This window comes from Lathamus discolor, chromosome 5 (genome assembly GCF_037157495.1).
Source record: "Lathamus discolor isolate bLatDis1 chromosome 5, bLatDis1.hap1, whole genome shotgun sequence".
Classification (NCBI taxonomy): Eukaryota; Metazoa; Chordata; class Aves; order Psittaciformes; family Psittacidae; genus Lathamus; species Lathamus discolor.
Window position 1 is genome coordinate 25,419,771 of NC_088888.1, and position 26,952 is coordinate 25,446,722.

At 41.6% G+C, this 26,952-nt stretch overlaps 1 protein-coding gene across 2 annotated transcripts in view; it reads right to left on the reverse strand.

Annotated features, from left to right (window-relative positions):
• Positions 1 to 190: 190 nt before the first annotated feature.
• The window catches only part of CRIM1 (cysteine rich transmembrane BMP regulator 1), a 212,441-nt gene continuing 185,679 nt past the window's right edge, over positions 191 to 26,952 (reverse strand). For both annotated transcript variants that reach the window (XM_065680092.1, XM_065680091.1), the window contains 6 exons: positions 24,004 to 24,219; positions 22,131 to 22,352; positions 17,042 to 17,236; positions 15,945 to 16,067; positions 5,756 to 5,943; positions 191 to 3,118 (listed from right to left, as the gene is read on the reverse strand). In XM_065680092.1, coding sequence (XP_065536164.1) covers positions 2,942 to 3,118; positions 5,756 to 5,943; positions 15,945 to 16,067; positions 17,042 to 17,236; positions 22,131 to 22,352; positions 24,004 to 24,219 — 1,121 coding nt within the window. In that variant the 3' untranslated portion in view covers positions 191 to 2,941. The remainder of the gene's footprint in view (positions 3,119 to 5,755; positions 5,944 to 15,944; positions 16,068 to 17,041; positions 17,237 to 22,130; positions 22,353 to 24,003; positions 24,220 to 26,952) is intronic.

The following is a 26,952-nucleotide window of genomic DNA, read 5'->3' on the forward strand; positions in this document are numbered from 1 at the left end:
GTAAAACCCGAACTGTTACTTACCCACAATATATTCTGTCCTGTTGTGATCTATGGTCAGCAGGACAACATTATGAATTCCTCCTCCCAGGGGAAAAAAACCCTCACCATAATATCAAGCTATAAACTAATGTCTCAAGGACCAGTGTGCAGAAGAAATAAATATGAACACTTAAGAAAATAAACACCAATAGGTTTAAAATTTTTTTATTGTGCTGCCAAGAGCCAAATTACAAGAAACCGCCTTACAGTTAAAAAAGTAAACAAGCAATCTGCTGAACCGCAGTGCACTCTGAGTGCCACATATGCATCTATTTTTCAGAAAATTATATCTGCATTTCTCTTACAAGAGCACAACAGGAACCAAAGTAAAAGAGTGTAATTGATACAGCACATAGGATAAATCATATCTTTAAAATAATAATAATAAAATAATAATAATAATAAAAAACATTTTACACCATGTCCTATATCCTGCTAATATTTTCAGAATATGGCCTTGATTGTAAAATAAAAGCAAGCATTTACAATTTCTGGATAAAGACCGCTTACTCTTATGCAAGGAATGGATGTTTTGTCTTGACAAAATCTTTGTAGTAACTGGACAGAAACATCTCTGTTTCGATATCAGATTGAGTACAAAATGCTGGGGAGATTACATTTTTTCTTATTGGTGGTTAGAAACTGAAGTTATATAAGCAGAAAAAAATGTTGAACCTTAATGATACACCTATTTTTTTTTTCTTTGATGCAAACAGCTAGAACACCTTTTTGATATTCTAAAAAAAAAAAAAAATTGTTAATCTTCAGATTAATAAATTAGGTCATTATAATAATAAATTAGGTTTTTTTTTTTTTTTAGTTTTAAAGTTCAGCAACCTCTGACCAAGTATTTACAACAATACTTGAGAGTTCCTTTACAAAAAATACATTTTCTTTTCACATTAAGCATACTGGGTATCTGTGTCTCTTATGACAAGCATTTGTAAAAGAAAAAAGGCAATGCACAAATGGGTAATTAGTATAAAAGTGCCAAGACCTGTTTGGAAAGATAACATTGTATTACACAGTCAGAGTTATAAATGAGGCAAGCTACAACAAACTTCCAGCTTAATGTGGACAATATTCCAGTAGTTGTTTCAAACAATTGTTTGAAAAAAAAAAATAAAAAAAAGAAAAAAAAAAAGAAAGAAAAAAAAAAAAGAAAATCCAGGAGCTGGTGGTGTTATTCTATGGAGCTGATTAGTGCTGCACGTATATTGTCATCAGTGTCTCTAGCTAATGCATTCATTAAAAAGCCTTTTTAAGGCCAAGAAGGAAAAGAAAAATAAGAAACACCCTGAAATGTAGCAAGTAGCAAGAGCAACGCTTACTGCTATAATCGTGCACATACTGTACACACGCAAACACAAGAGTGCATACACACACACGCACGCACACACGAACACTTTCAAATCAAATCAAACTGTAGGTAGAATGAGATGCTCTTTTCTTGTCTTTCCTAAACTCACAAGCGATTAAGCATTGATATGGAATGCCTGTTTACCTGTTTCTGCTCTGGGTAAAATCTGTCTCAGATAAAAATACATTCAACAAGAAAAAAAAATAGAAAAAATATATACTGTATACATAGTACTTTATATATACAGTATATATATGTATAGTGTATATACACATGCACGTATATATACATATGTATACCTACATGCATTTGCATATACATATATATACACATACAAATACTTTTTGTTGTTCTTAGCATAATTATATTTACATAAATATTCCTATAATGATAAAGTCTAAAGAAGCATGATCTCCTTTTTTTTTTTCTGAGCTTCAAAAAAGGTGCTTGAGTAATATACAATTAAAATTAAGCAGCTTCCTAGCATGGAAGTAGTTTCTAAATCTGCATACCAGTAAATAAGCACATCAACAGGAAAAAAAAACAACCTTAAAACAGTCTCTTTTTTTTTTACTCTCTTGTTAGCAAGAGCTTTGTCCAACAGAAATAGTTTTCCTTCTCCTCTATGAACAACCAGAGATTGATACAAAATAACAAAACAAACCACAACAGACAAAACAAAGAAACAAAAGCCCCTGGAACTGCATGGTGTTCTTGCCTTTTCCTTCCTTCCTTCAATACTGCTGTCAAAAGATCCAGTGCTTGTATCAGGAATTACTTAGGCCTCAGTCATTTGCTAACTCTGCCGAAGTCCGGCTAATCTAGCCAATCAACTTTGAAGAAAACTAAAATAAAAACAAAAAGCAGCACAAGGTATAATTTTATACATCCTTAATAAACCCACCCTTTAGTTTCTGTTATAACCTTTTTCTTGCTATTTCATTAACTACTGCAGCTTCTCATCATATAGAAAAATATTTGCAGCTACACCACACCTGTGATGTGACAAATTCTGTTCTAGAAGTATATTACTGTAGCAACAGCTGGAAAAAAAAAAATCAGACCTTTTCATATGTTTTTCACCTGGGGTTAGGCTTTGCTGCAACAGACACGATTTCAGAGCAGCAAGAAAAAAACGCTATCCTGCTGCTCGGCAATATTTATTCATTTCGTTCTCCAGCCAAGCATGACCAGCTTTTCTTCTCTGAAGCTTCCTTTTACCTCATTGCCTACCCCTAGCCCCTGATTCCCCTGCCCAAAAAAACCTCTATAGCTATGTTACAAGCAAATACATCTTAACAAGTTTTAAAACTTTGGTTCTAAGAAAACACTTGGTCAGTTATCTTAAGGAAAAGTGGGAATGCTTTTTCTGGCACATTGCAGGAGTCAGAGCTCATCCCAGTAAGGTCTTAGAGCTGTACATGTAGTCACAAATCCAATACAATCCACTAAGCAAGTGCACGATTCTAGTTTTATTTTAATAGCAGACTTAGTCTCTCTCTCTCTCTTTTTCTTAAATCCTTGGTAAGGGTGCAATTCTTCAAACTGTTTGATAGAAATTATCTGCCTGTAGGTTGTTCTGTTTCTGCATGCTGTAAAATCCACTGTATCTTGAATCTGGGTCTGCAATTCTTAGCATCCTCTGAGAACTGTCCACCTGGACCATGGTACCTTTCTTGCAGTCCACATATACCAGTTGATTGTTTAGGCAAGAAGGCTGTTAAAACAGAAAGGGAATATTGAGTAAATTAAAAAATGTTTGTATTCCACACATAATTAAAAAAGTCGTTGTGGTTCAAGTCCGTAAGTACAAAACAAAACCGGATTGGCAATGAAAGAATCTGGACTTCGGCTGAGCTTGGTAAAGGCTTACGCCAGGCACAATAACAGACCAACAGTCATCTTCTGAATCGCCTTTTTTAATCTTTTGATAGGACCTCTGGTATTCTCATATCCCACATGGACTGGTTAAACTGCTCTCTGCTAATCTGGTACCACACAAGGGCTTTACCTTGCTGCCCTCAATGTGCAGCACCTTGCTTCCCAGAATTTAACAGCCCCTTTACTGCTGACCATTTTCAAGAATGTTTTATGGATGGTTGCAGTTCCACTAAGAGAATGGGCTACATCTCAGCTGTTTCAGTTAATCCTGGTATGGGGTGTCCTACAGGATCCTTCTGTGTTTCTTTCCAAGGCAGTTTATGTATGATTTCCTTAATTAGGAAATCATCCATATTTTATCTATCTTGCCCTTACTTGCAAGTATAAAATAGGGGATTTAATTTTAGGAAAATGTGAATAAGTGAGGGTTTTAGTATAATGATCTACAAGTGTGAATGCATATGAAATATCACTCAGAGAAAGAGCTGAGCTATGTGTACTGGCTTTCCAGTCCTGCTATTCCCCTGTTGAAGGGTCCTTCAACTGGAAGAAAAAAGCTCAGAGGAAAGCAAAACCACACTGTGTGCACACTACCTTAAATGTTTACGGGCTAAGCAGGAAGGAGGACAGGAAGTAAGCGTGCCCTATGGACACATATGAAGTTAGTGACAATATGTATGCATGCTCACAATATAAGCATGTAAGTGGACTGCAAGTCTTAAAAAGTCAAGTTTCCACTGACATACATTCTTTTTCCAAGACTTAAATCAGATAAGTTTTTACTACTTAAAGTTCACATTCAGTAACCCTTATCACAAGAAGATCTTTTTTTCCCCAGATATTAGAAAACATTATTTTAAAATGTGTTACATTTGGCTCTTCCAAAGTCTATGGACTGGGTTCACAAAGAAGTCCTGAGGTTCATTTAATGGAATCAGGGCTAAAGATTAGCAGTCCCATCTGTAATTTTAAATATCTTTTCTATTATCTTTCTTTTGGTATTGGTCTGATTTAAGCACAGTTGTTGATTTGTTCTTTGTTAAATAGCTGGACTATTTTGAACACAAAGAACATAAGCGAAAATAGGCTTGCCAAAATTTATTACTAGGAACCTTCGCCCAGCAAGGAATAGGAAAATCTAATGCGTGACATTTAGTTGAAGAACTCTTAAAAGAAAGATAAATTTACGACAAAGACCCTCACAAGAAATCTGAGTTCCAGTATATCCATGGTCTTGCACATGTATATGGCTATAAGTGAGCTTTCTCAGCATATGGATGGTGCCTCTTGTTGACACCAAAAAAAAAAAAAGTTTAAACAAAGAAGTGCTTGAGAAAAATGATGTTCCATAAGTAAAAAAGTATGTAAAATTACTGATTATAGTTCCACACTTAGAAAATTATGATTTTCATTTCAGCTTCAACTATTTTGTCACAAAAAACTTGGATGGAGAGCAGCCTTTCTGAGAGTTTAGGACTGAACTAGAGTTAAAAATGAATTTTATATGCATCCCTTAAGAAATTCAGAAACTGGTATTTCTTACTTGTTTTGAAAGACTGGAAATAGAACAATACCAATTCTTCATGCTTCTTATTTAATTACAATTGAATTAAACTTCATGCTCTGACTCTATTTGTAAGCTTTTTGGAAATTACTTTTTGAACAACCAACCAAACAACAACCCTAAACCTCTGCAACACTGACAGAAAGAATACGGACACTTTGTTTTTTTAATTACTACATCTCTCTTCTAGGTGGAACTGAAAAAAAGATGGTCTCAAATTCTGTTACAAGTGTGGACAAAGTCTGATTAGAATTAGAAAGTGGGATAAATTGGGGAACTGATATAAATGGCATTGGAATGTGGAATAAGGGCTTAGTCTGCTGACTGAACTATTACTGAAAAAAAAAAAGGATAGTCTTTTCACTGTTCATTTCCAAGCTACCTGCTTCTTCCTCTTCTTGGTAGTCTCAGAATACTTCTTCAGTAGATATTTCCTGAGAGCTCTCAAAATATGAATCTGAGAACCATATGATTATCACTATCAGAAAATGTGATAAACGCTACTAGCACATACATTACCTGATGTTTGACAGGACTTTTAAAGTGGATGAAAGTAAGAAAACAAGATATTACCTTAAGATTTTGACTACAGATAAGAAAATTGCATAAATTTACCTACACAAATACAGAATCGGATTTTTAAACAACTTTTTGCTGAGATCGATTTCTATCTAGTGACAGCTCATTACTGTAGGGATCAGGAAATGGTTTTGTTTGATAATGAAATAATAAAACATTTAGGAAACTAAATAAATACCAACAGACTGACTAGTATAAAACGGCTTAAGGCATAAGAGAAAATAATTTAAGAGAGTTCACAGGATGTGAATGCAACTGCACCCTAAACATTTTTCTAGTTAATCTTGACTTCCGTAAGTGAAAGCCTGGAAAAAGACATAAACATGGCACCTTTGTTGGAGCTTTGTAGCAGGACACTGGAATCCACTGCTTCTTCTGATTGACAAGCAGAAGGATGATGATCAGTAACAGCGCTATTGTGATTGGAATTGTCACCAAGGCAACAGAGCTAACTGATACATCTTCGCTTGTGTGTCGTCCACCGCCACTTCTGTACTCTCCCTGGCGGTGATTCATCTCTGCAAGTCAAATGTGCGCACTTGTTAGTAATTATAAATGGGCCCTGATCATAAAGAATGCAATATAAAAACTTCTAGTCATGGATCTTGTCACTTGTCATATGAATTTTGACTTTCTCTCTTGAAATGTCACCTTATTTACATAAATTAGAACAACTGAAAGCTAGTATCTTGTATAGTGACTGTATTAGCCAGGAAAAGGCCACCAGAAACACGAATTAAAAGAAAGATAGGATATCAAAAGATAGGATGGAATCTAAAGCACAACAACAAGCAAGTCTGACAATAACATCTTAGCTCTGCTATGCTGAGGTGAGTAGCTCGAGAGAGGACGCCTTTAACACCGGAGCGGGGGAGAGATCAGCGTCCAGGAGCCTCAACTCAGAGCGGCCAGAGCCACCGAGGGAGCCTCAAGGCCTCGACAGGACCTGCCCAGGAGCCGGCAGCTCCGCGGACGCAAGCAGGGGCTCACAGGGGGCGGAGCCAGGAGCAGCGGCACCAGCCCTGAGTGGGTAAAAACCTGCCCCAGGGAGCACGAGCGACCCAGGAGCGCGGCGAGGCAGTTCGCGCGGGCAGGCGAGTGGGATGGTGAGCACCTGTCGTATGGGCAGGGCCTGCTCTGGCTGCCCCGGCGGTGGCCAGCGTAGGCACCCAGACAGAGCAGATGAGAAGGGAGGCTGCAGTGCAGAGCTCGGGGTGTAGAGGGTGCCTGCACTGGGCTTGTGAGGGAAAGGTGCACGACGGGCAGGGCTGCGCTCGGTGCTCCCTGATGGAGGCCCTTCTGCAGCAGGTGGCTGAGCTGCGGAATGCTATTAGAGGGCTGCAAGATGTCAGGGTAGCTGAGAGGAAGCAGGGATGCTTGGCCTCATCGAGAGGACTCGCCTGGAGTACAGGAGGGGGAAGGAGTGCTGAGGGACGTAGACGGATTGATTGACCAGATAGATCATGGTTACAACACGATCGAAAGCTGTAGTGAGTACTAATGTGGGTATCCAGACTGAGCCTTCCTGCAGGCATGCAGCTGTGCAGGTCTCTGGCTGCAGCGAATGCCTGAGCCTGGCACTTGTATTGGAGGGAGCCAGTGACACTGCTTGTGTTCGCTGTGAGCAAATAAATGACCTGCTCAGGCAGGTGGCTGAACTGAGGGAGGAGGTAGAAAGGTTGAGAGCCATTAGAGAGTGTGAAAGTGAAATAGATTGGTGGAACCACACCCTAAGGCAAGGGCAGAGGGAAGTGGTTCAACAAGATATGGATCCCCTTCCCTCCTACCATCAGACAGAAGGAGAGAGCTTAATGGACAAGGATGGATGGAGGGAGGTTCCTCCTCGGAGAGGTAAGCGAAAACCCTCACAATCCCTTCCTCCCTCCCAGTTGCCCTTGAATAACAGGTATGAGGTCTTGGAAATTCAGGGCCAGGTGAATGGAGATGGTGAGGCAAATCTATCTAGTGAGTCACCCAGGGCTAGTCACTCACCCACATGCCTCAGAACTTCCCCAACCAAGAAGAAAAGAAGAGTAATTGTGGTGGGTGACTCCCTTCTGAGGGGAACAGAAGGGCCCATTTGTCGACCGGATCCACCCCACAGGGAGGTCTGCTGCCTGCCTGGGGCTCGGATTAGAGATGTTAAAAAGAAGCTCTCTGAACTGGTGCAGCCGTCTGACTACTACCCACTGCTGGTTTTTCAGGTTGGCAGTGACGAAATTATTACGAGGAACGTAAGGGCAATGAAGAGAGACTACAGGGCCCTGGGACGGGTCTGAAGCGCAAGTGGTGTTTGCCTCCATACCTGTTGCAAGCGAGGGTGAAGGGATATATAAGAAGACTCTGCAGGTTAATGTATGGCTACGTGACTGGTGCCAAAGGCAGGGGTTTGGGTTTTTCAGTCACGGGCTGCTGTATGGGACACCTGGTTTGCTGGTGACAGGCGGGATACACCAGTCCCAGAGAAAAAAAAGGGTTTTGGGGCAGGAGTTAGCAGGGCTTATTGACAGGGCTTTAAACTAGTTATGAAGGGGGGAGGGGATTTAACTGGGCCTGTTGGGGACAAGCCCAAGAGGAACATGCTAGGGATTGAAGGATGGCGGGCTAAGGAGGACTATCAATCTCTTGTTTCACTTGTGGGAAAGGATAGCTTTTTAGACCCTGTCCCCCAGGGGAAAAAGGGTACTAGGACTGGCTCCCTGAAATGCCTGTACACCAATGCACGCAGCATGGGGAATAAACAGGAGGAGTTAGAAGTCTGTGTGCGGGCTAAAGGTTATGATCTAGTGGCGATTACAGAGACATGGTGGGACAGTTCACATGACTGGAATGTGGTTATGGATGGCTATGTCCTTTTTAGGAAAGATAGGTCAGCAAAGCGAGGTGGTGGAGTTGCTCTTTACGTGAGAGAGCAACTAGAATGTATTGAGTTCTGTCCGGGGTCGGATGAGGAGCAAGTGGAATGTCTGTGGGTACGAATCAAGGGGCTGACTGGCACGGGTGATACAGTTGTGGGGGTCTATTACAGACCTCCTGATCAGGACGAAGGAGTTGATGAGGCTTTCTACAGGCAACTGGAAGTAGCCTCGCGACTACATGCCTTAGTCGTCGTGGGGGACTTTAATTACCCCGATATTTGCTGGAAGACTCACACAGCCAGTCATTCACAGTCTAGGAGGTTCCTCGAGTGCATTGATGATAATTTCTTAATGCAAATGGTGGACGTACCAACTAGGGGAGCAGCGCTGCTAGATTTAGTACTCGCCAACAAGGAGGGTTTGGTCGAAGTGGTGACGGTCAATGGCAGCCTTGGCTGCAGTGACCATGAGATGGTGGAGTTTAGGATCCTGTGTGGGAGGAATAGAATACCTAGCAAAGCCACAGTTCTGGATTTCCGTAGGGCCAACTTTGGCCTCTTCAGTCAACTGCTAAGGGAAGTCTCATGGGAAAGTGTACTAGGCGGTAAAGGGGCTCAAGATAGTTGGTTAGCATTCAAGGACCGCTTCTTCCAAGCTCAGGATCGGAGCGTCCCAATGAGTAGGAAGTCAAGTAAGGGATCTAGGAGACCGGCGTGGTTAAACAAGGAGCTGCTGGGCAAACTCAAGTGGAAAAGGAGAATCTATGGATTATGGAAGGAGGGGCTGGCTGCTTGGGAGGAATATAGGACAGTTGTTAGAGGATGTAGGGAGGCAATTAGGACAGCTAAGGCCTCCTTGGAACTCAATCTTGCTAGTCGGGTTAAAGACAATAGAAAGGGCTTCTTCAAATACATAGCAAATAAAACTAAAACAAGAGGCAATATAGGCCCACTGCTGAACGAAGTGGGTACCCTGGAGGCAGAGGATATAAAGAAGGCAGAGGTGCTGAATGCCTTCTTTGCCTCTGTCTTTACTCCTGCAGACTCTCCCCGAGGGCCCCGGATTTCTATAGCCCCAGAAGGAGTCAGGACAAAGGAGGAGTTTGCTTTGGTAGATGAGGATTGGGTTAGGGATCAGCTATGCAAACTGGACATCTGTAAATCGATGGGTCCGGATGGAATGCACCCACGGGTGCTGAGGGAGCTGGCGGAGGTCATTGCTAGGCCACTTTCCATCATCTTTGGTAAGTCGTGGGAAATGGGCGAGGTGCCTGAGGATTGGCGGATGGCAAAGGTCACACCAATCTATAAGAAGGGCAAGAAGGAGGACCCGGGTAATTATAGACCGGTCAGCCTTACCTCCATCCCTGGAAAGGTGATGGAACAACTTATTCTTGACTCCATCACTAGGCATATCAAGGATGAGGGGGTCATTAAGAACAGCCAACATGGTTTTATGAGGGGGAAGTCATGTATGACCAACCTTATAGCCTTCTATGAGGAAGTGACTAGGTGGAGGGATGATGGTAGAGCGGTAGATGTAGTTTTTCTTGATTTCAGTAAGGCATTTGATACTGTCTCCCACAGCATCCTCATAGATAAGCTAAGGAAGTGTGGGCTTGACGATCAAGTACTGAGGTGGATCGAGAACTGGTTGAAAGGAAGAAGGCAGAGAGTTGTGGTCAATGGCGCAGAATCTAGCTGGAGGTCTGTGACTAGTGGAGTCCCTCAGGGGTCGGTGCTGGGACCGGTGCTGTTTAATATTTTCATCAATGACCTGGATGAGGGAACTGAGTGCACCCTCAGCAAGTTTGCTGATGACACAAAACTGGGAGGAGTGGCTGACACACCAGAGGACTGTGCTGCCATTCAGCGAGACCTGGACAGGCTGGAGAGTTGGGCGGGGAGAAACTTGATGAAATTTAACAAGGGCAAGTGTAGAGTCTTGCATCTGGGGAAGAACAACCCCATGTACCAGTACAGGTTGGGGGGTGACCTGCTGGAAAGTAGTGAACGGGAAAGGGACCTGGGGGTCCTGGTGGATAGGAGGATGACCATGAGCCAGCAATGTGCTCTTGTGGCCAAGAAGGCAAATGGCATCTTAGGGTGCATTAGAAAGGGAGTGGTTAGTAGGTCAAGAGAGGTTCTCCTCCCCCTCTACTCAGCCTTGGTGAGGCCGCATCTGGAATATTGCGTCCAGTTCTGGGCCCCTCTGTTCAAGAAGGACAGGGAATTGCTTGAAGGAGTCCAGCGCAGAGCCACAAAGATGATTAAGGGAGTGGAACATCTCCCTTATGAGGAGAGGCTGAGGGAGCTGGGTCTCTTTAGCTTGGAGAAGAGGAGACTGAGGGGTGACCTCATCAATGTTTACAAATATGTGAAGGGTAGGTGTCAGGATGATGGAGCTAGGCTTTTTTCAGTGATATCCAGTGATAGGACAAGGGGCAATGGGTGTAAACTGGAACATAGGAAGTTCCACGTTAACATCAGGAAGAACTTCTTTACTGTAAGAGTGACAGAGCACTGGAACAGGTTGCCCAGGGGGGGTGTGGAGTCTCCTACACTGGAGATATTCAAGGCCCGCCTGGACAAGTTCCTGTGTGATGTACTGTAGGTTACCCTGCTCTTGCAGGGGGGTTGGACTAGATGATCTTTTGAGGTCCCTTCCAACCCTTGGGATTCTGTGATTCTGTGATTCTGTGATCCAGCCCCAAACTGTGTGGGGGCCTCAAGCTTAACCTCCAGCTCATGAAGAAAAGAAGGAGGCCGTTATCCCGGGAAGCTGGAAATTAGTGACAAAAATAATAAAAGGAGGAAAAGGACAATAAAAAGCAAGGGGCTTCCTCCTAAATCTGTTGTCCCCACGCAGAACCGCTTTGCTGTCCTGCAGGAGGCTAACGAGGAAACGCACTTGCACCACAAACAGCCGGATTCTGCACAGGTAAAGATCTAAACTGGCGCTAAAAAAAAAAAAGCGGCGGGTCATAGTAATAGAGGACTCTACTTTGAAAGGGACAGGAGCACTCGTCTGTCGGCCTGACCCCGTCTCGAGGGAGGTGTGCTGCCTACCAGGGGCACGGATCAGGGATGCTACAGAGAGGCTGCCTGCTCTAGTAAGTTCCAAGGACTGTTACCCGCTTCTGGTGATCCATGTGGGTGCTAGGGATATAGGTAGTAGAAGACTGGGGACCATAAAGAAAGACTACAGAGCCCTGGAAGAGGTGGTTAGGGTGGTTAGGGGCTCCGGTGCTCAGATAGTCTTTTCGTCAATTCTCCAGGACACAGGGGAGGACCAAGAAAAAGCTAGGAAGATTGGCCAGGTCAATAGATGGTTAAAAGTGTGGTGTCATAGTCAGGGGTTTGGGTGTCTTGAACATAAGACTGAAGTTAGTAGGCCAGATCTACTGGGGGCTGGTGGAGCTGCTCTGGTAAAGAAGGGGAAGAACGGTTTTGGTAGGCGGCTTGCCAGACTGGTCAAGGGGGCTTTAAACTAGATGTGTTGGGGGAGGGGGGCATCATTCCATCCCAACACACCCAGTCAGTTGCCAGCACCTATAATAAATGCTCGGAACAATGTAGATACATTCCAGCTGCTCCAGCCAAAGAGCCGGCTTCGACTGGAGCTCGGCTCAGATGCCTCTATACAAAAGCCTGTAGCATGTGGAACAAACAAGAGGAATTAGAGATGTGTACACATCTATGGGAGTATGATATAATAGGCATCACAGAAACATGGTGGGGATGGCTCCTATGACTGGAGTGTTGGAATGGAAGGTTACAGGCTCTTTAGAAAGGACAGGCCTGGCAGGTGGTGGGGGGGGAGTTGCCCTTTATGTTGGGGATAGGCTGGAGAGTATGGAACTCTGTCCAGGGACAGGTGAGCAGTTTACAGAGAGTTTGTGGGTCAGGGTTAAAGGGAAAAGAGCTATGGGAGACATTACTGTGGGGATCTGTTACAGGCCGCCTGATCAAGGAGAACCTGTGGGTGAAGCACTCTACAGACAGATAGGAAAAGCCTCATGCTCGCAGGCCCTTGTTCTCATGGGGGACTTCAACCACCCTGACATCTGTTGGAATGACAGTACGGCCCGGCACAAGCAATCCAGGAGGTTCCTCGATTGTGTGGAAGACAACTTCCTTCTGCAAGTAATAGAGGAGCCAACAAGGAGAGGTGCCATGCTTGACCTTGTGCTCACCAACAGGGAAGGGTTCATTGAGAATGTGGTGCTCCAGGGCAGCCTTGGATGCAGCGATCATGAGATGGTAGAATTTGAGATCCCCAGGACAGTGAGAAGAACGTGTAGCAAGCTCACTGCCCTGGACTTCAAAAGAGCAGACTATGGCCTCTTCAGGAGCCTGCTTAGTAAGGTTCCATGGGATATAGCCCTGGAGGGCAGGGGGGCCCAAGACTGTTGGTTGGTATTCAAGGATCACCTGCTACAAGCTCAGGAGTGCTGCATCCCAACTAGAAGGAAGTGCAGCAGGAGGGCCAGGAGACCTCCTTGGATGGATAAGGAGCTGCTGAGGAAAATTCAAAGGGAAAATAGAGGTTTATAAAAAATGGAAGCAAGGACAGGTGGCCTGGGTAGAGCACACGGATGTTGTCCGGGAAGCTAGGGACCAGGTTAGGAAGGCTAAGGCCCAGTTAGAATTAAACCTAGCCAGGGATGTTAAGGATAATAGGAAGGGATTCTACAGGTATGCAGCAAACAAAAAACAGACTAGGGACAAAATAGGCCCCCTGAGGAAGCTTTCGGGAGAACTGGCTACACAGGATTTAGAGAAGGCTGAGGTTCTGAATGACTTCTTTGCCTCGGTCTTCACTGGCAAAGGCTCTGACCGCACCACCCAGGTCTTAGAAGGTAGATGCAGGGACTGTGAGAATGAAGACCTTGGGCCCACTGTAGGAGAGGATCTGGTTCGAGACCATCCTCAAAATCTGAACACGCACAAGTCCGTGGGACCTGATGGAATCCATCCGCGGGTCCTGAAGGAGCTGGCAAATGAAGTTGCTAAGCCACTGGCCATCATATTTGAAAAATCATGGCAGTCAGGTGAAGTTCCCGACGACTGGAAAAAGGGAAATATAACCCCCATTTTCAAGAAGGGGAAAATGGAAGACCCAGGGAGTTACAGACCAGTCAGTCTCACCTCTGTGCCTGGCAAAATCTTGGAGCACATTCTCCTGGACAACATGCTAAAGGCACATAAAAAACAACAAGGTGCTTGGTGACAGCCAGCATGGCTTCACTAAGGAGAAATCCTGCCTGACCAATTTGGTGGCCCTCTATGATGGGGCTACAGGATTGATGGATAAGGGTAAAGCAGTTGATGTCATCTACCTGGACTTGTGCAAAGCGTTTGACGCTGTCCCACACGACATCCTTGTCTCTAAATTGGAGAGATATCAATTTGATGGATGGACCACTCGGTGGATAAAGAACTGGCTGGACGGCTGCACACAAAGAGTTGTGGTTAATGGCTCCATGTCCGGCTGGAGACCAGTGGTGTCCCACAGGGATCAGTGTTGGGACCGGTCTTGTTTAACATCTTCATCGCTGACATGGACAGTGGGATTGAGTGTGCCCTCAGCAAGTTTGCCGATGACACCCAGCTGTGTGGTCCGGTTGATACGCTGGAGGGAAGCGATGCCATCCAGAGGGACCTTGAAACGCTTGTGAGGTGGGCTGATGCCAACCTTATGAAGTTCAACCACGACAAGTGCAGGGTCCTACACCTGGGTCGGAGCAATCCCAGGCAGGGCTACAGATTGCACAAAGAAGAGATTCAGAGCGGCCCTGCGGAGAAGGACTTGGGGGTGCTGGTCGATGAGAAAATGAACATGAGCTGGCACTGTGCGCTCGCAGCCCAGAAAGCCAACCATATCCTGGGCTGCATCAAAAGCAGTGTGACCAGCAGGCCGAAGGAGGTGATCCTGCCCCTCTACTCTGCTCTTGTGAGACCTCACCTGGACTATTGTGTGCAGTTCTGGTGTCCTCAACAGAAAAAGGACATGGAACTGTTGGAACAAGTCCAGAGGAGGGCCACGAGGATGATCAGGGGACTGGAGCACCTCCCGTATGAAGACAGGCTGAGAAAGTTGGGGCTGTTCAGCCTGGAGAAGAGAAGGCTACGTGGGGACCTAATAGCAGCCTTCCAGTACCTGAAGGGGGCCTATAGGGATGCTGGGGAGGGACTCTTTGTCAGGGACTGTAGTGACAGGACAAGGGGTAACGGGTTAAAACTTAAACAGGGGAAGTTTAGATTGGCTATAAGGTGGAAATTCTTTCCTGTTAGGGTGGTGAGGCACTGGAATGGGTTGCCCAGGGAGGTTGTGAGTTCTCCATCCCTGGCGGTGTTCAAGGCCAGGTTGGATGAATCCTTGTGTGGGATGGTTTAGTGTGAGGTGTCCCTGCTGTGGCAGGGGGGTTGGAACTAGATGATCTTGAGGTCCTTTCCAACCCTAACTATTCTATGATTCTATGATTCTATGTTCACATCATCTTATGTGCTCACAACCAAATTCTCACTTGCAAAAAGAAAACAATTAGCCTGTGTTTCAAAGCTGAAGAAGTCTTAGATTGAAAGTCCTTTCCTTCCATTCTCCCCTCCCCCCCCCAAAAAAAAAAAAAGAAAACCACCAACAAACAACCCTGGTAAAACAGTCATGATGTGTTTGTTCTCCCATTTGTTGAGAACATATATTACTTGCACCACTCGGCCTGTTAAAACATACTGCTGGCAGTCTACTAGACTGTAGCAAGTTTTGCATGTAATGGTAATTTTCAATGAAATATACAACATTCTCAAACAGTTTGCAGTGTGTTTATAATTCCCAGCCAGGGTAGTTGCAAGCCAGCTACTAGTGCCTGTGAGAAATTAAAATGCTGTAATTATTAAAGTGTAGGCTTACAGTTTTGTAAAGCAGCTACATTTAAGTTCTGTAAAGCAGTTACATTTCATGTACCCTTTCTCCAAACAATAGTATGCTACGAGATCATCCTTAGATTGAAAAAAAAAAAAAAAAATGTACAAGTTTAGGTAGTCCTTCAATTAGAAAAAGGTAACAAAAACTGTGTCATAGAGCATTTCCCCTACCCTGGAATAATAATTTCAGCACAGTTTTAAACAAAATGGATTTACATCCTCAGATAACTTTATTAGCTCTGCATCGTTATAAGTGAAGTGATTCGGGTTTTTCTAACTCTGGCATTTGTCTATGATAAATGTTAAGTTGTGGTACATGTTTTCCCAGTTTTGTTTATTACTATAAGAATGTCAAAGGGATCAAATGCAGGTCTACCAGCCCCAGTGGCCTGACAACAGTCTGCTTTCTAGATTTTGTAACAGAAAAGACACAGCAGAATCACTCCTCATTCATCATTTTATCATATTCTTAATTTTATAGGACTCCATTGTATTGACAAAGATATTTCTTTCAAGATGAAAATGGAACGATGAGATCAAATTGCATAAATATAATAGACTGACTCGTATTTACTTAAAGAAAAAGAAAAGTGAGTGTTCTGCACTGAAGAATATTCTCAGAAAACCTCCTTTTCAAACTGTTATACAGGTGCTCCCTTAACTGCACAAGTAGATGCATTAAACCACAGGGAATAAACACAGACCCAAGTTAGCCCAATTTATATCCGATCTCACCTCTGTGAATGTGGATGATGTCATTTTCACTTGGTGTTGGCCAGTTTGGTACTCCTAATTCAGTGTCTCCTCGGTGATTTGTTTTCTCAATGGGGATGTTTGTAGGTTCCGGTACATACATCTCTGTGACAGGAGATACATGCGTTTCACAAATTGCAGGCTGCTTAAATTCCCAGTGTTGCTCTTAATTCAGGAAATATACTCCACCATCTGCAGTGCTTTGTCCTATGAACCTTTTCATTTGTTTCAGAATTTGCACCACGACTAGTCTAGGTTTTTGTCTTAACACCTCATACTGCACAGTTCATACTGTACATGGGATGCATGCTTGCTGCCATTATATATAGTCGTGTGGATAAATTTGCTTTTGAAAATACCATTTCAGAATACACACTTTACTACAGTGTTGCTTCTTTGTGATACCAAACAGCAAAAATACCTAGGGAAGGCTATATCTTCCCAGCTGATACATAAACTGTCACCACTGGTTTCTTTGTCTTCCTTTTTTTTTTTTTTTTTTAATCCTCAAAAGCGGGAGAATTGCAGGAAAGGTACTGCTGAATCTCCCCAGTTTTCATGTTGGAAACAGGATTAATCCAAGGATGAGCAAACTCCTGCAGAAGTGTATCAGGACTAGCGTTAAAAACCAGTTGCAATTATTATGTCCCTAGTGTCAATAGCTAAGAAAATTTCAATTACTTTTAAGCCAAGTAAAAATGATAAATAAGGCAGTGAGGTATTTGAAAAGTAATGATGAGACTCAAATCAGAAATGCTAATCACTGACAAAATCTGCAGAGATGTACGAATATTGATTTTTCTACTTCACTAATGTATTTCCATAACCTTGTGAAAAGACAGAGCAGGAGCAACCAACTAACTTTTGAGATCACATTTCTCAGAATAACTAAAATTCAAACTACATATTTGCACAATATGCCTATTTGTTAAAAATATTGATATTCCTGAAGTCTAAACATCTGTTGTCTTCTTGATACTCTTTAAATACGGACTGATGTTCAAAAACCAATTAAGAAACCTCATTATCAGTCCTGGAAAAGCAGCATTACAATCATCTGGGTTATCACCTCACACTACCTGGGCACATGGGACAGCAGCTTCCCTCCACGTTGATGGGTTCAGCACAAGGGAGAGGTGGGCAGCTGACGGTGGAGCAGAGGGTCTGACCCTGCAGGCAGTAGCAGTGTGTGCAGCTGTCAATATCCCAGCGTTCCTCATCTGCGTATGTTTTTCCACTGAAGTGGCAAACCACTTTCTTTGAAACTGTATCTTCTGTTGAAGGAGAACATCTGGTGAGATCATGCAGTAATGGCCAACTATGCACAAATCCCATTTCCTCCCCAAACACAAGAATGAAACACCAGCACCAAAGAAATCCCAGCTGTAATTGAAAGACCCTCTCTACCTCTTCCAGAAAATCTTATTAAAAAAAGTGTCATTTTTGCTTCTTTATGAAGTATATAATTAGCCTGGGCTGCTTCTCCTTATGCGAGAAGCTAGAGGACTCATGGCTGGGACACAAAAATGATGTCAAAAGTGCTGTGAAAATTAAGAAAACCTTTGTTTTTGTTTGACTGTTTGAGACTGCCAACTACTCCTTTTCCCTGTTTCCTGGTAAATCCTATTTAACTAAGAAAATGAACCACATTACTTACACTTCTAACTACAAGGCTCATCAAGAAAGATGAACTCAGTCCAGCATACTCAACTAAAAGATTAGGCAGGATGCCTAGAAGGATGAAGCAGCTCTCAGGTGACATAGCTTTAAGTCCTTAGTCTATTTATTGCAATAAAACAGACTTGAAAGTGATCTGATCATTCCCTGTAAATGCATCAATGGAAAACCCCAGGAAAAGGGCAATAACACTTCTTTTTTTATGGTTAGTATTATATAAATTAGAAATTGGTGTCATCTTAACCCTCAGGAAAAAAAAAAACAAAACCAAAACAACATTAAGGTTCCAGAACATCTTTCCCAAAGATTGAGAGCTGTAAAACAACTTTTCAGATAGATTTTGACACAGTATAAGTAACAGGGACCTGGACTTAATAAACCAGGTACATCTTGGAAAAAAACACTTGAACGCAGCACTATGCTTTCTGCCTAAGCAGTTAATACACCAATATTTTTATGGTGCATCCTATGCAAGCCTTTTAGGTGGTGTGCAGCATACCTTCTATTTCACTGAGAAGACAGTCATGAATTGCTTAGCCTAGGATGCTTTTTTCTGCTATAGCACTTTATAGATAATCAAAATAAATCAACACAGCAGAACCTTCAAAAGCCAAGCAGTACCTCATTTTCATCTTAGCTTCTCGACACCTTTTTTCCTTAAAGGCAAAAGTTACTACGATAAAACCTGCTGATGACACTAATTTGCAAATTAAGCATATGCATGAGATAACACGATGAAATCGCAAAGTAACTTCTTAAGCTGTCAGAGAAGTACTGGTTTTGCTATTCACACACATTACAAATGTAAATGTGCCAGAATTACCTCTCAAATATAAATAAAAACCCTTATTAAATAAAGTGGCCATCTGTAGAGCTTTTAATTAGTGACAATGTAATAGACTGACATCATCCGGAATAACAAGGTCAGCAGTCAGCAGACCAATGCAACAGAAATTCAAATGCAAAAGGAGACCAGCAAGAAGTACTATAGTGAAAATACTAATGGAATTATCTGAAAATGACAAAAGTTTCAGTGGTCCTTGGTATGGGTATCCCATGATTGCCATGGCTATAAGCATGGCCCCAACCCCTCCACGTAGGTGATTTTGTAAGTGAATATGGGGTGGACATGGAAAAGGAAGAGTGAGACGAAAAGGTGGCTGCAAGGTGCAGAAAGCACACTGGTTCTTCCACAGCTGACACGTGTACTGGCACACAGAGACAGTGGAGCCCTGTGTTGGCCACAAAGTGCATATGGCTGGGAGAGGGTTAGGCACACAGCCTGAGTGGTCCTCTACTGCTCATTACCTTTGCAGGCCTAAGCTGAGCACTCTCTGTTCACTCAGGGATGATTTGCTACCTAGCCCCACTCAGGACAGCTTCAACTCAGCGGCTGGTGTGGCTGGAAGAGTCCAACTTCCTCAGGATTTTCCAAGTTTGTAAAGAACACATCCCAATTTAATACAGTAATTTTTTTTTAGCAAAATGAACACAGATGAAATTACAATAGCAGCACTGCACCTTTGAACCGCAAGAGGAAACTGCTAAGTCCTAAGAAAGAATTATCCTGTGTGTATCTCCCATTCTCGTGTCCATCTCTATGCAAGTATAAGTACAGGATGAAGGTGAAAGCCACAATACCAACAAATGCTCAAGGAGAGTGGAAACAAGAGAGACTTGGAGCTAAGAAACCCACATACAAAAACGCACTTCAGAGCATCACGTCTAGCTCTTCCTGTCTTCTCTCAAATTTCCTCTAGATGCACCAGTAAATCAATCTCATCTTGTAAACAAACAAGCATTGCTTTGTTCTGCAGAAGACTAATCTTGTCTCTAATCAAATAGATTTCCCTTTATCCTCTCTGAAGTATAAGGCTGTCTTTATAGATTAATCTCCCTCTGCATGAGAAAGAAGAATGTTGAACACACAGGATGAATTTGAGGATCCAGACAAGTAACAAAGCATTCAAAGCCTGTAAAATTCTGGATTTGAATTTATGCCACTTTGTCAGGCATTAACCCAATCTGGCTCTAGAAACAAGCAGAACCAAATGCAGTGCTAAACCTCTGCATAATTTCTGAAACTCCAACAAATGAAGAAGACTGGTTTCCACAGTTTGCCTATTTTATATTTTATCAACTATTACATGAAAATAATAAGGAAGAATCTGCACAAAGATGTACTTCTCAAAAGTAAACCAGTAAGAACCTGAAAGACAAAAATGAAGTACATGCCCTTATTCCTCCTACAGGCAAGAGTTACATAAGTCATAGAAAACAGTAAAAAAGTTGCCTTGAGTTTCAGTTATTTAGACCACAAAATGTTCTGACAACATAGTACAACCTGGATTAATAAAACGTATCATCATTCAAAGTCTCCACATCTGAGCAATAATTAAAATCTGGCTTCTGCATTTCGTATTGCTGAGCAGTTGCTACTAAAAAAAGTCATTATGCTTTTACAGCTCACACATTCAACTGTTTGCAATATTGTGCAACTATATGGGATTCAAAGTAAATTAATTAAAGCCCTATCTCCATGTTGTGGGTATATATTTGCAAACCTGACATGGAAGGTGTAGGCACCAAGTTCTAGTGTTTTTATTTTTGCAGTTCATGGCACTAGACCCCCTGATGCATCCCTTTCTTCACATAAAGAATTTTCCCATATAGTACAAAGGCTCATGTTCTGAATCTACTGGTTTGATTGCCCAATGTGCATACAGCATTTTTTTTTAATGTTGAGATGTATTCTGGATTAAAATGATCCTTACGGTGGCAAAGTCAATCACAGGGAGAAAAGCCTGCCAAAAGACAATTGTCGAAGAGTCTTTAAATCCTCCCTATGTTTTATGCAAATAATAATGAGCATAAACAATAAGGTAATAATAGGATAACATAGTACTTTCCCCTCAAAATGTCCTCATCAGGAATCTAAGCAGGATTCCATGGGCAACTGAAATTTTGGTATTTTTCTATCTTTTCCAATCATTTATTTGATGGACTTCCTTATATATTCTAAAAAACTTTATCACCTATTATTGAAGATATTGTATCTGCAACAAATTAAAGATTTCAAGACCCCTATCAATGGTACATATCTGAAAGGATTCCACAACCTTTCTGACATATTTCTGATATTGACTAATTATTGTTTATAGATGGGCAAGTTGAATCACATGCTCACTTAACGACACTTACAGGCCGTCAATTCTATTATATGCCTTTTTACTGAATTCTTTTCTACTGTATCTCCCCCTAGTGCTTTTGGAAATGAAGGTTATAGTAAGCTCTGAATGCTTTCCAAGAATGCTACAAGGACTCACGTCCTGGTTTTGGCTCGGATAGAGTTAATTTTCTTTCTAGTAGCTGTTGCAGTGCTGTGTTTGGCTTTAGTCTGAGAATAATGCTGATAACATACTAATTTTTTAGTTGTTGCTAAGTAGCACTTACCCTGAGCAAGCACTCTTGTGCCCTGCCATGAGAAGGGGCACAGGAAGCTGGGAGGAAGCAGAGACAGGACACCTGACCCAAACTAGCCAAAGGGGTATTCCATACCATAGCACATCATGCCCAGTATATAAACTGGGGGAAGTTACCCAGAAGGCACTTGGGAATGGGCTGGGTATTGGTCAGAGAGAGTGAGTAAATGGCTGCACAGTACTTAGTTGCCAGGGCTGGGGTTAAACCATGACAAGTTAATTTCAGTAAGACTATTATACTTTTCTCTATCAGCAGCTTCCATTCTATAGCCTTTGTACCTACTGTGAACTCACAAAAAAGGACTAATCTGTAAATAAATATTCCTATTCAAAATAAAATGAAGTGATCAATAATCTCAAATTCTGCAACTTTAAAAATGCCTGGCAATTTTCACTGTCTACAGCATATACCATTTACTTAAACTCTAAATTCAAAACCAGTGGATGGTCCTTAATTCTTTATGCATTTTTACTATTAAAAGAAACCCCAACAACCTAATTTTTTCTCAAATACATAATTTTGCCTCACTTCTATAACTATCTTTAGTGACCTCTCTCTTTTTTCCTGTATTTTATTTTAGATGCCTTATTAAGACTTCTCCACTCCGTGAAATTTCACAATGCTTCAGCCTATCTTCTGCAGTCATAATTAGCATTTTCATCCTATTATTAAATTTTGACATAATATATGTACTACTTGGCAGATCTTCCTTTATATAAACCATTTTTTGTGTAATGCTTTCATCTAGTAAGGTATATCATCAAGGTTTCAGGAGGATGTCCTCTCAAATTTGTACGCAAATTGTATCTATATCTTTGTGCACTTCCACCTAAAATCCACAAATCATGATCCACAAAGCTCCCTACGCTGATTTCACTCTCCAGTTCAACTGAAGGCACAAACTGCATCTCCCCAGAACAGGGAAAATATGTTTCAGTTTGGAAATAAAACATCGTTCTTATTCCCAAGAAGGTAACAGCAAATTAGCAACTATTTTTATTTGCTCACCAATACAGTAAGGACAACACTGTCCCTTTCTCAAAACAGGCCTCTCACAGGATACTGGTGGGCAAGACTCTGAATAGCATCTAATCATGCCATCCATGCAAACGCAGCTACTGCAGACATTGGGCTTCCAGGACTCTGCTGTCAGAAAAATATCACCTTCATCATTTTTGCAATAACTGGGCATGCTCTCATTGGTTGATGAAGAGGGCTGAAGAGGCTCATCTGTAAATATAAACAGATTAAGTTATTTAACTTAAGTAGATAACTTGTCTCGTATTTCCCACCAACAGAAGGTTCACTCTTGAAGAACACAATGGAATCGTAACACATTGGCTGACTTCCTTCAAACAACTAGAGGTACAGAACGTTACGCCTTTTCAGGCCTTACATGTGATGAAGATCTTATGATGTGCTCTAGAATAAAATTTATGTAGACCTTTTATTGGGTTTATTAAAAAAAAAGGGGGGGGGGGGGGAGAAAATAAGGAGTCCAGCAAAGTGAAAAACCATTGCCATCAGAAGCAGCCCCTCAGAATGCTCTGAACTGAATGGTACATAGGAATAGAGCTTAAATTCCAGAGAGTAAATTTTAAATCTAAAACTTGAGTCCCAGCTTCTGCCATGTCAGTTCAAATGTTTGAATGATGCAAAGTGGAAAGCTATTATGATGCTGTTGCCTTCACTAGTGGACTTATATGAGCTAATTATAAACTGTTGAGAAACAAATGGAATTTGACTGGATTTCATCTTGATGCCAGGGGGTCTGATTTAATTCTCATGCCCACACAGAGGGGTGACACATTTCTGTAATGAAGCTGTATCTTGACAGACATTACAGATCAAAAAGTATGTGCAGAGAACATATAAGAAAAGGAGAAGAAAAAAAAAAAGATATGTAAGGGCACAGGTTCTCAGTAACTGTGTAAGTTACGAGAATAAGCTCCTTATATAGCCAGTGAGAAAAGATCAGCTCATCCAAACAGTATTATAAAGCTAAACAAATGCTCACTGTTATTAAAATTGAGAAAATGAAAGTCAGAAGAACTGACTGAAAATGTATTTTACTGAAAATATTTTGTCAGAAAAAAAACACCCAAAATACCCTGTAGAAGAAATGGCAAAATTTTGGTTTTAATGAAGACAAATATTTTCTCAGTGAGTTCACATGGAATTCACAGGTTTGGAATAAATTTCCACTGCAATTAACTCCCCCATTTGATATGTAAAATAGGAATTTGTGTTCATTTATAACTGCATCTCTTTCCACAGGGGAAACCAAATCCTGTTACCTTCTTGATACTGTCAGGTAGTCTAGGAGGAATCTGGCACACTTGCTTGGCTGGGACGCTTTGATATTACTCAGCTGCCTTCAAGTCACTCTCAAATCATACCAGGTGAATGTAAGAGCAAACACAAGCATTTTTTAGACCAAATTCCAAATAGGTAAGATAGAAATAAAAATGTTCACAGAAACCAAAGCATGTAGAAAGGAAAAGAAACAAGCCTGTATAGGCCTAGCACTCTGACTACTTTTGAATGTTCTCTAATTCTGCATGTTTCCATTAACAGGCCACTCTATATTTCACAAACCTTCCAACCAAGGATTCTGGTTCTCATGCAACCCTTAAATTATTAGATTGCCTTTGAAAATGGTCAAACTTGAGGACTACCACTGCTCTTTACATGTATGGTATCTCTTGCACACAGTCAAGTTTTGCAGTTGAGACAGCGGACTGCAGGCTCTCACTCCAAACTGCTAAAGAACAAAGACATGGCAACAACTAACCTCACACACACTGAAACATTCAATATTCCCATTGTACATACTCAGATCAAGAAAAAACTCTGATAAAAGCTGGTTGTCAGTGTATACCTGGGCACTGTGGGCAGCAGGAGTCCTGTGTGCGGGTGGGGTTTTGACAAAGAAGAGGTGGACAGACTTCAGTCTCACACAGGACACGTCCACTGTGGCATGTACACTGTGTGCAAGAATCAATATTCCATGTCTCTCCTTCTACAAAGTATTCCCCACCAGGAGCATGACAGATTGATGGACTGGTGAGATCTGGCTTCTGCACAATTATTTCATCTGGGAAAAACAGAATTGGAAGACAGGCAAAATCAGCTGCGACTCTAACGATTAGCAAATGTACCCGAGATTCATCATTTCTGTTACTATTGAAAAAATTAGGAATAACAAAACTAGCTGCAAGTAGTTGAGTTGAAGCTCTTTCAACTTTGACACCTGCATCTCACAAGAAAAAAATTGATAATCAGTCTGAATAAACACTAGTTAAGATGAATCAGATGACTTCAAGGTTTTTTGGCATTTCAGAATAAATCAGACCAACCTTTGATACAGGAATTCCAAGAGACAACTGTGATTTTCAGAAAAATCACACTGATCGGACAGTTTCTTTACTGCTAAATACTTGCATCAGTGCAATTTCTGAATGGATGGATAAGTATGTGCAAGAATGGGATTTAGGAAGTCCAGATTCAACTCTCTACCTTTCAGTTTCCAGAGTGATAAGTATCTGTAACATTTGGTGCCAGATTAAAAAAAAAACCCTAACAACCAAAAATGCCCCACCCAAACCCCTAAAATCCTATAAGTACTTAACATTGTTAAAAGTGCTTCATCATGTTGTTCCGTTATGAATAACTAACTAACTAACTAACTAACTAACTAACTAACTAACTAACTAACTGCAGTCTTTGAAGTAGAAACCGGATCCAGAGAGATGCCACAGTGTGTAGACTCATGCTTCCAGGTAGTATATCGCTCCAAATGAACCTTAATTCTTTTTCAAATGATTAATTACATCACCTCTACACACCTGTCTGAAAGGCTCACCCAGTCTCTAACCCAGGCAGTTTAGAGAATAGATTTAACCTCCTTCAAGTTAAGTAATGAACCAAACATGATTCCCTCGTTCAGTGTCCTCCAAAGCTGGGGGAACTCGCTTTACCTCCTTGCGTTCTAAAAGAAAAAATAAACCTGTCCTGCACTTTGGAAGTGTCTCAACACTTACCATCAAGAAAAGGTTATGCCACAAACTGCATCCTCACAGCCTACTTGAATGCCCTTTGCTCAAGGACACTACCACACCGAAGACACAGCAATCAGTTACATTTTTTTGCTTTCATTTCTGGAGAATGATCAGTAGAACTCAGAGAAACTGACTCTGGCCAATCTTACTCTATTCACAAAGTACTCACACATTTCTTCTTTGATGGAATTCTTTTACCTTTCACTGATTTGCTGATGCTAAGCTTTTCCTACTGCTTACATTTATGAATCCCATATGATTGAGTAGCATTTACCTGAAGTGAGAGAGCAGATCTTGTCACTGTTTTTTATTTCAGCTGGAACAGTATGTTACATTTTACAAAACCGCATCCTAACTGGCTGTGGCAAAGGCAACACTAACTATTTTCTGGAAATTTTCTGAGCCACCTCCTTTGCATTTAGTTCTCTGCAAATTCACAGGCCTGTTTTGCTACAGCTCATATGCTGTTCATAATCAGAAAAGCATAGCCAGATAGTACTGCTGTACACATGGTATTGTTTACCGCTCCCTTAGCACCATTAATATTGATATATGATTGCGACTGAATTGCTACAGATGTACAACTACTATATTCCTGAAGAAGCAACTAACCAAAGAAATACACGCTTGCTGGATAGCACGGTTCTGCAAAACGGTAGCAGTGAATGGCTTTCTGAATCTTACAGGAAACCTGAAGCTTTTCACAAGCATTGTGACAGATCACTCAAAGCTCTTAATATATATAAACATGGTTATAACGAGTGTTCTAGCAGTCAAGGTAATTTGCTCTGTTGAAAACTAAGTAAATATGGAATTGAATGTAACCACCTTTTTTTTTTGGCCTGAAAAATGACCTCTGAGAGCTGCCATTTCCCTATTGATAGGTTAACAGTGCAATTCAAAACAGTGCATCAGAATTGCTAATTATTTCAATATCCTCATGCCAGACACATTTGAGTGACATGCACACAGTCTTACAATTCCAAACTGCATTACTATCTACTGAAAGCCATGATTATTATTTAATAACATCAGTGGGGAATCAATACATTGCAAAATAAAATCAGAAGTACTTTTCCAACAAATATAAAACCTCAGTGGGAAAAACAAAACCACACAAGGACTAATTTGGCTGTATTAATTCATACACTTCTATATGCAATCACTTTACAAAAAATCTCTGTCCTGACCTAGCACTGTAAGAGTTTACTCCAAGTATGACTTTGCTAACACAGAAGCTAGTTGACTTGCGCCTCAAAAGCAGAAAATGTCAGAGAAACCTATGCAGACACTGCACCTCAATAAAAGGGACACTATTGGGTAAGCAACTACCCTTTTACACAGGAGACCAACAATGCTGGTGCTCAGAATCAAGCACTGATCTCACCCCCAAGAAATGCATAGCGTGAGAAAATAGGTACTGCTAATCTCATCCTGATCTTTTTTCCACAAGCTAAACATTAGGCTTACGAATGGATTTACTCATTCTCCATACACAAAGTAACTAGTGACATTACTCTTATTTAAATGCTCTGATGTGTTCTGTGTTAGGTAAATCAATATACACAAGTATGCTGACAGTAGAGTAAAATCAGGAATGATTCTTGAGGAACCTAACAACAGAATTGCTGGAACCACCATTCTACATAAATTCTGAATCTTGAATGTTTATTAACTATTCTATGATTCTATGATTAATGTAAGATTGACATGCTAACTTGTGCCCATCCATACGAAGTACAGCATCCCCTACAATAGTACACAAATCA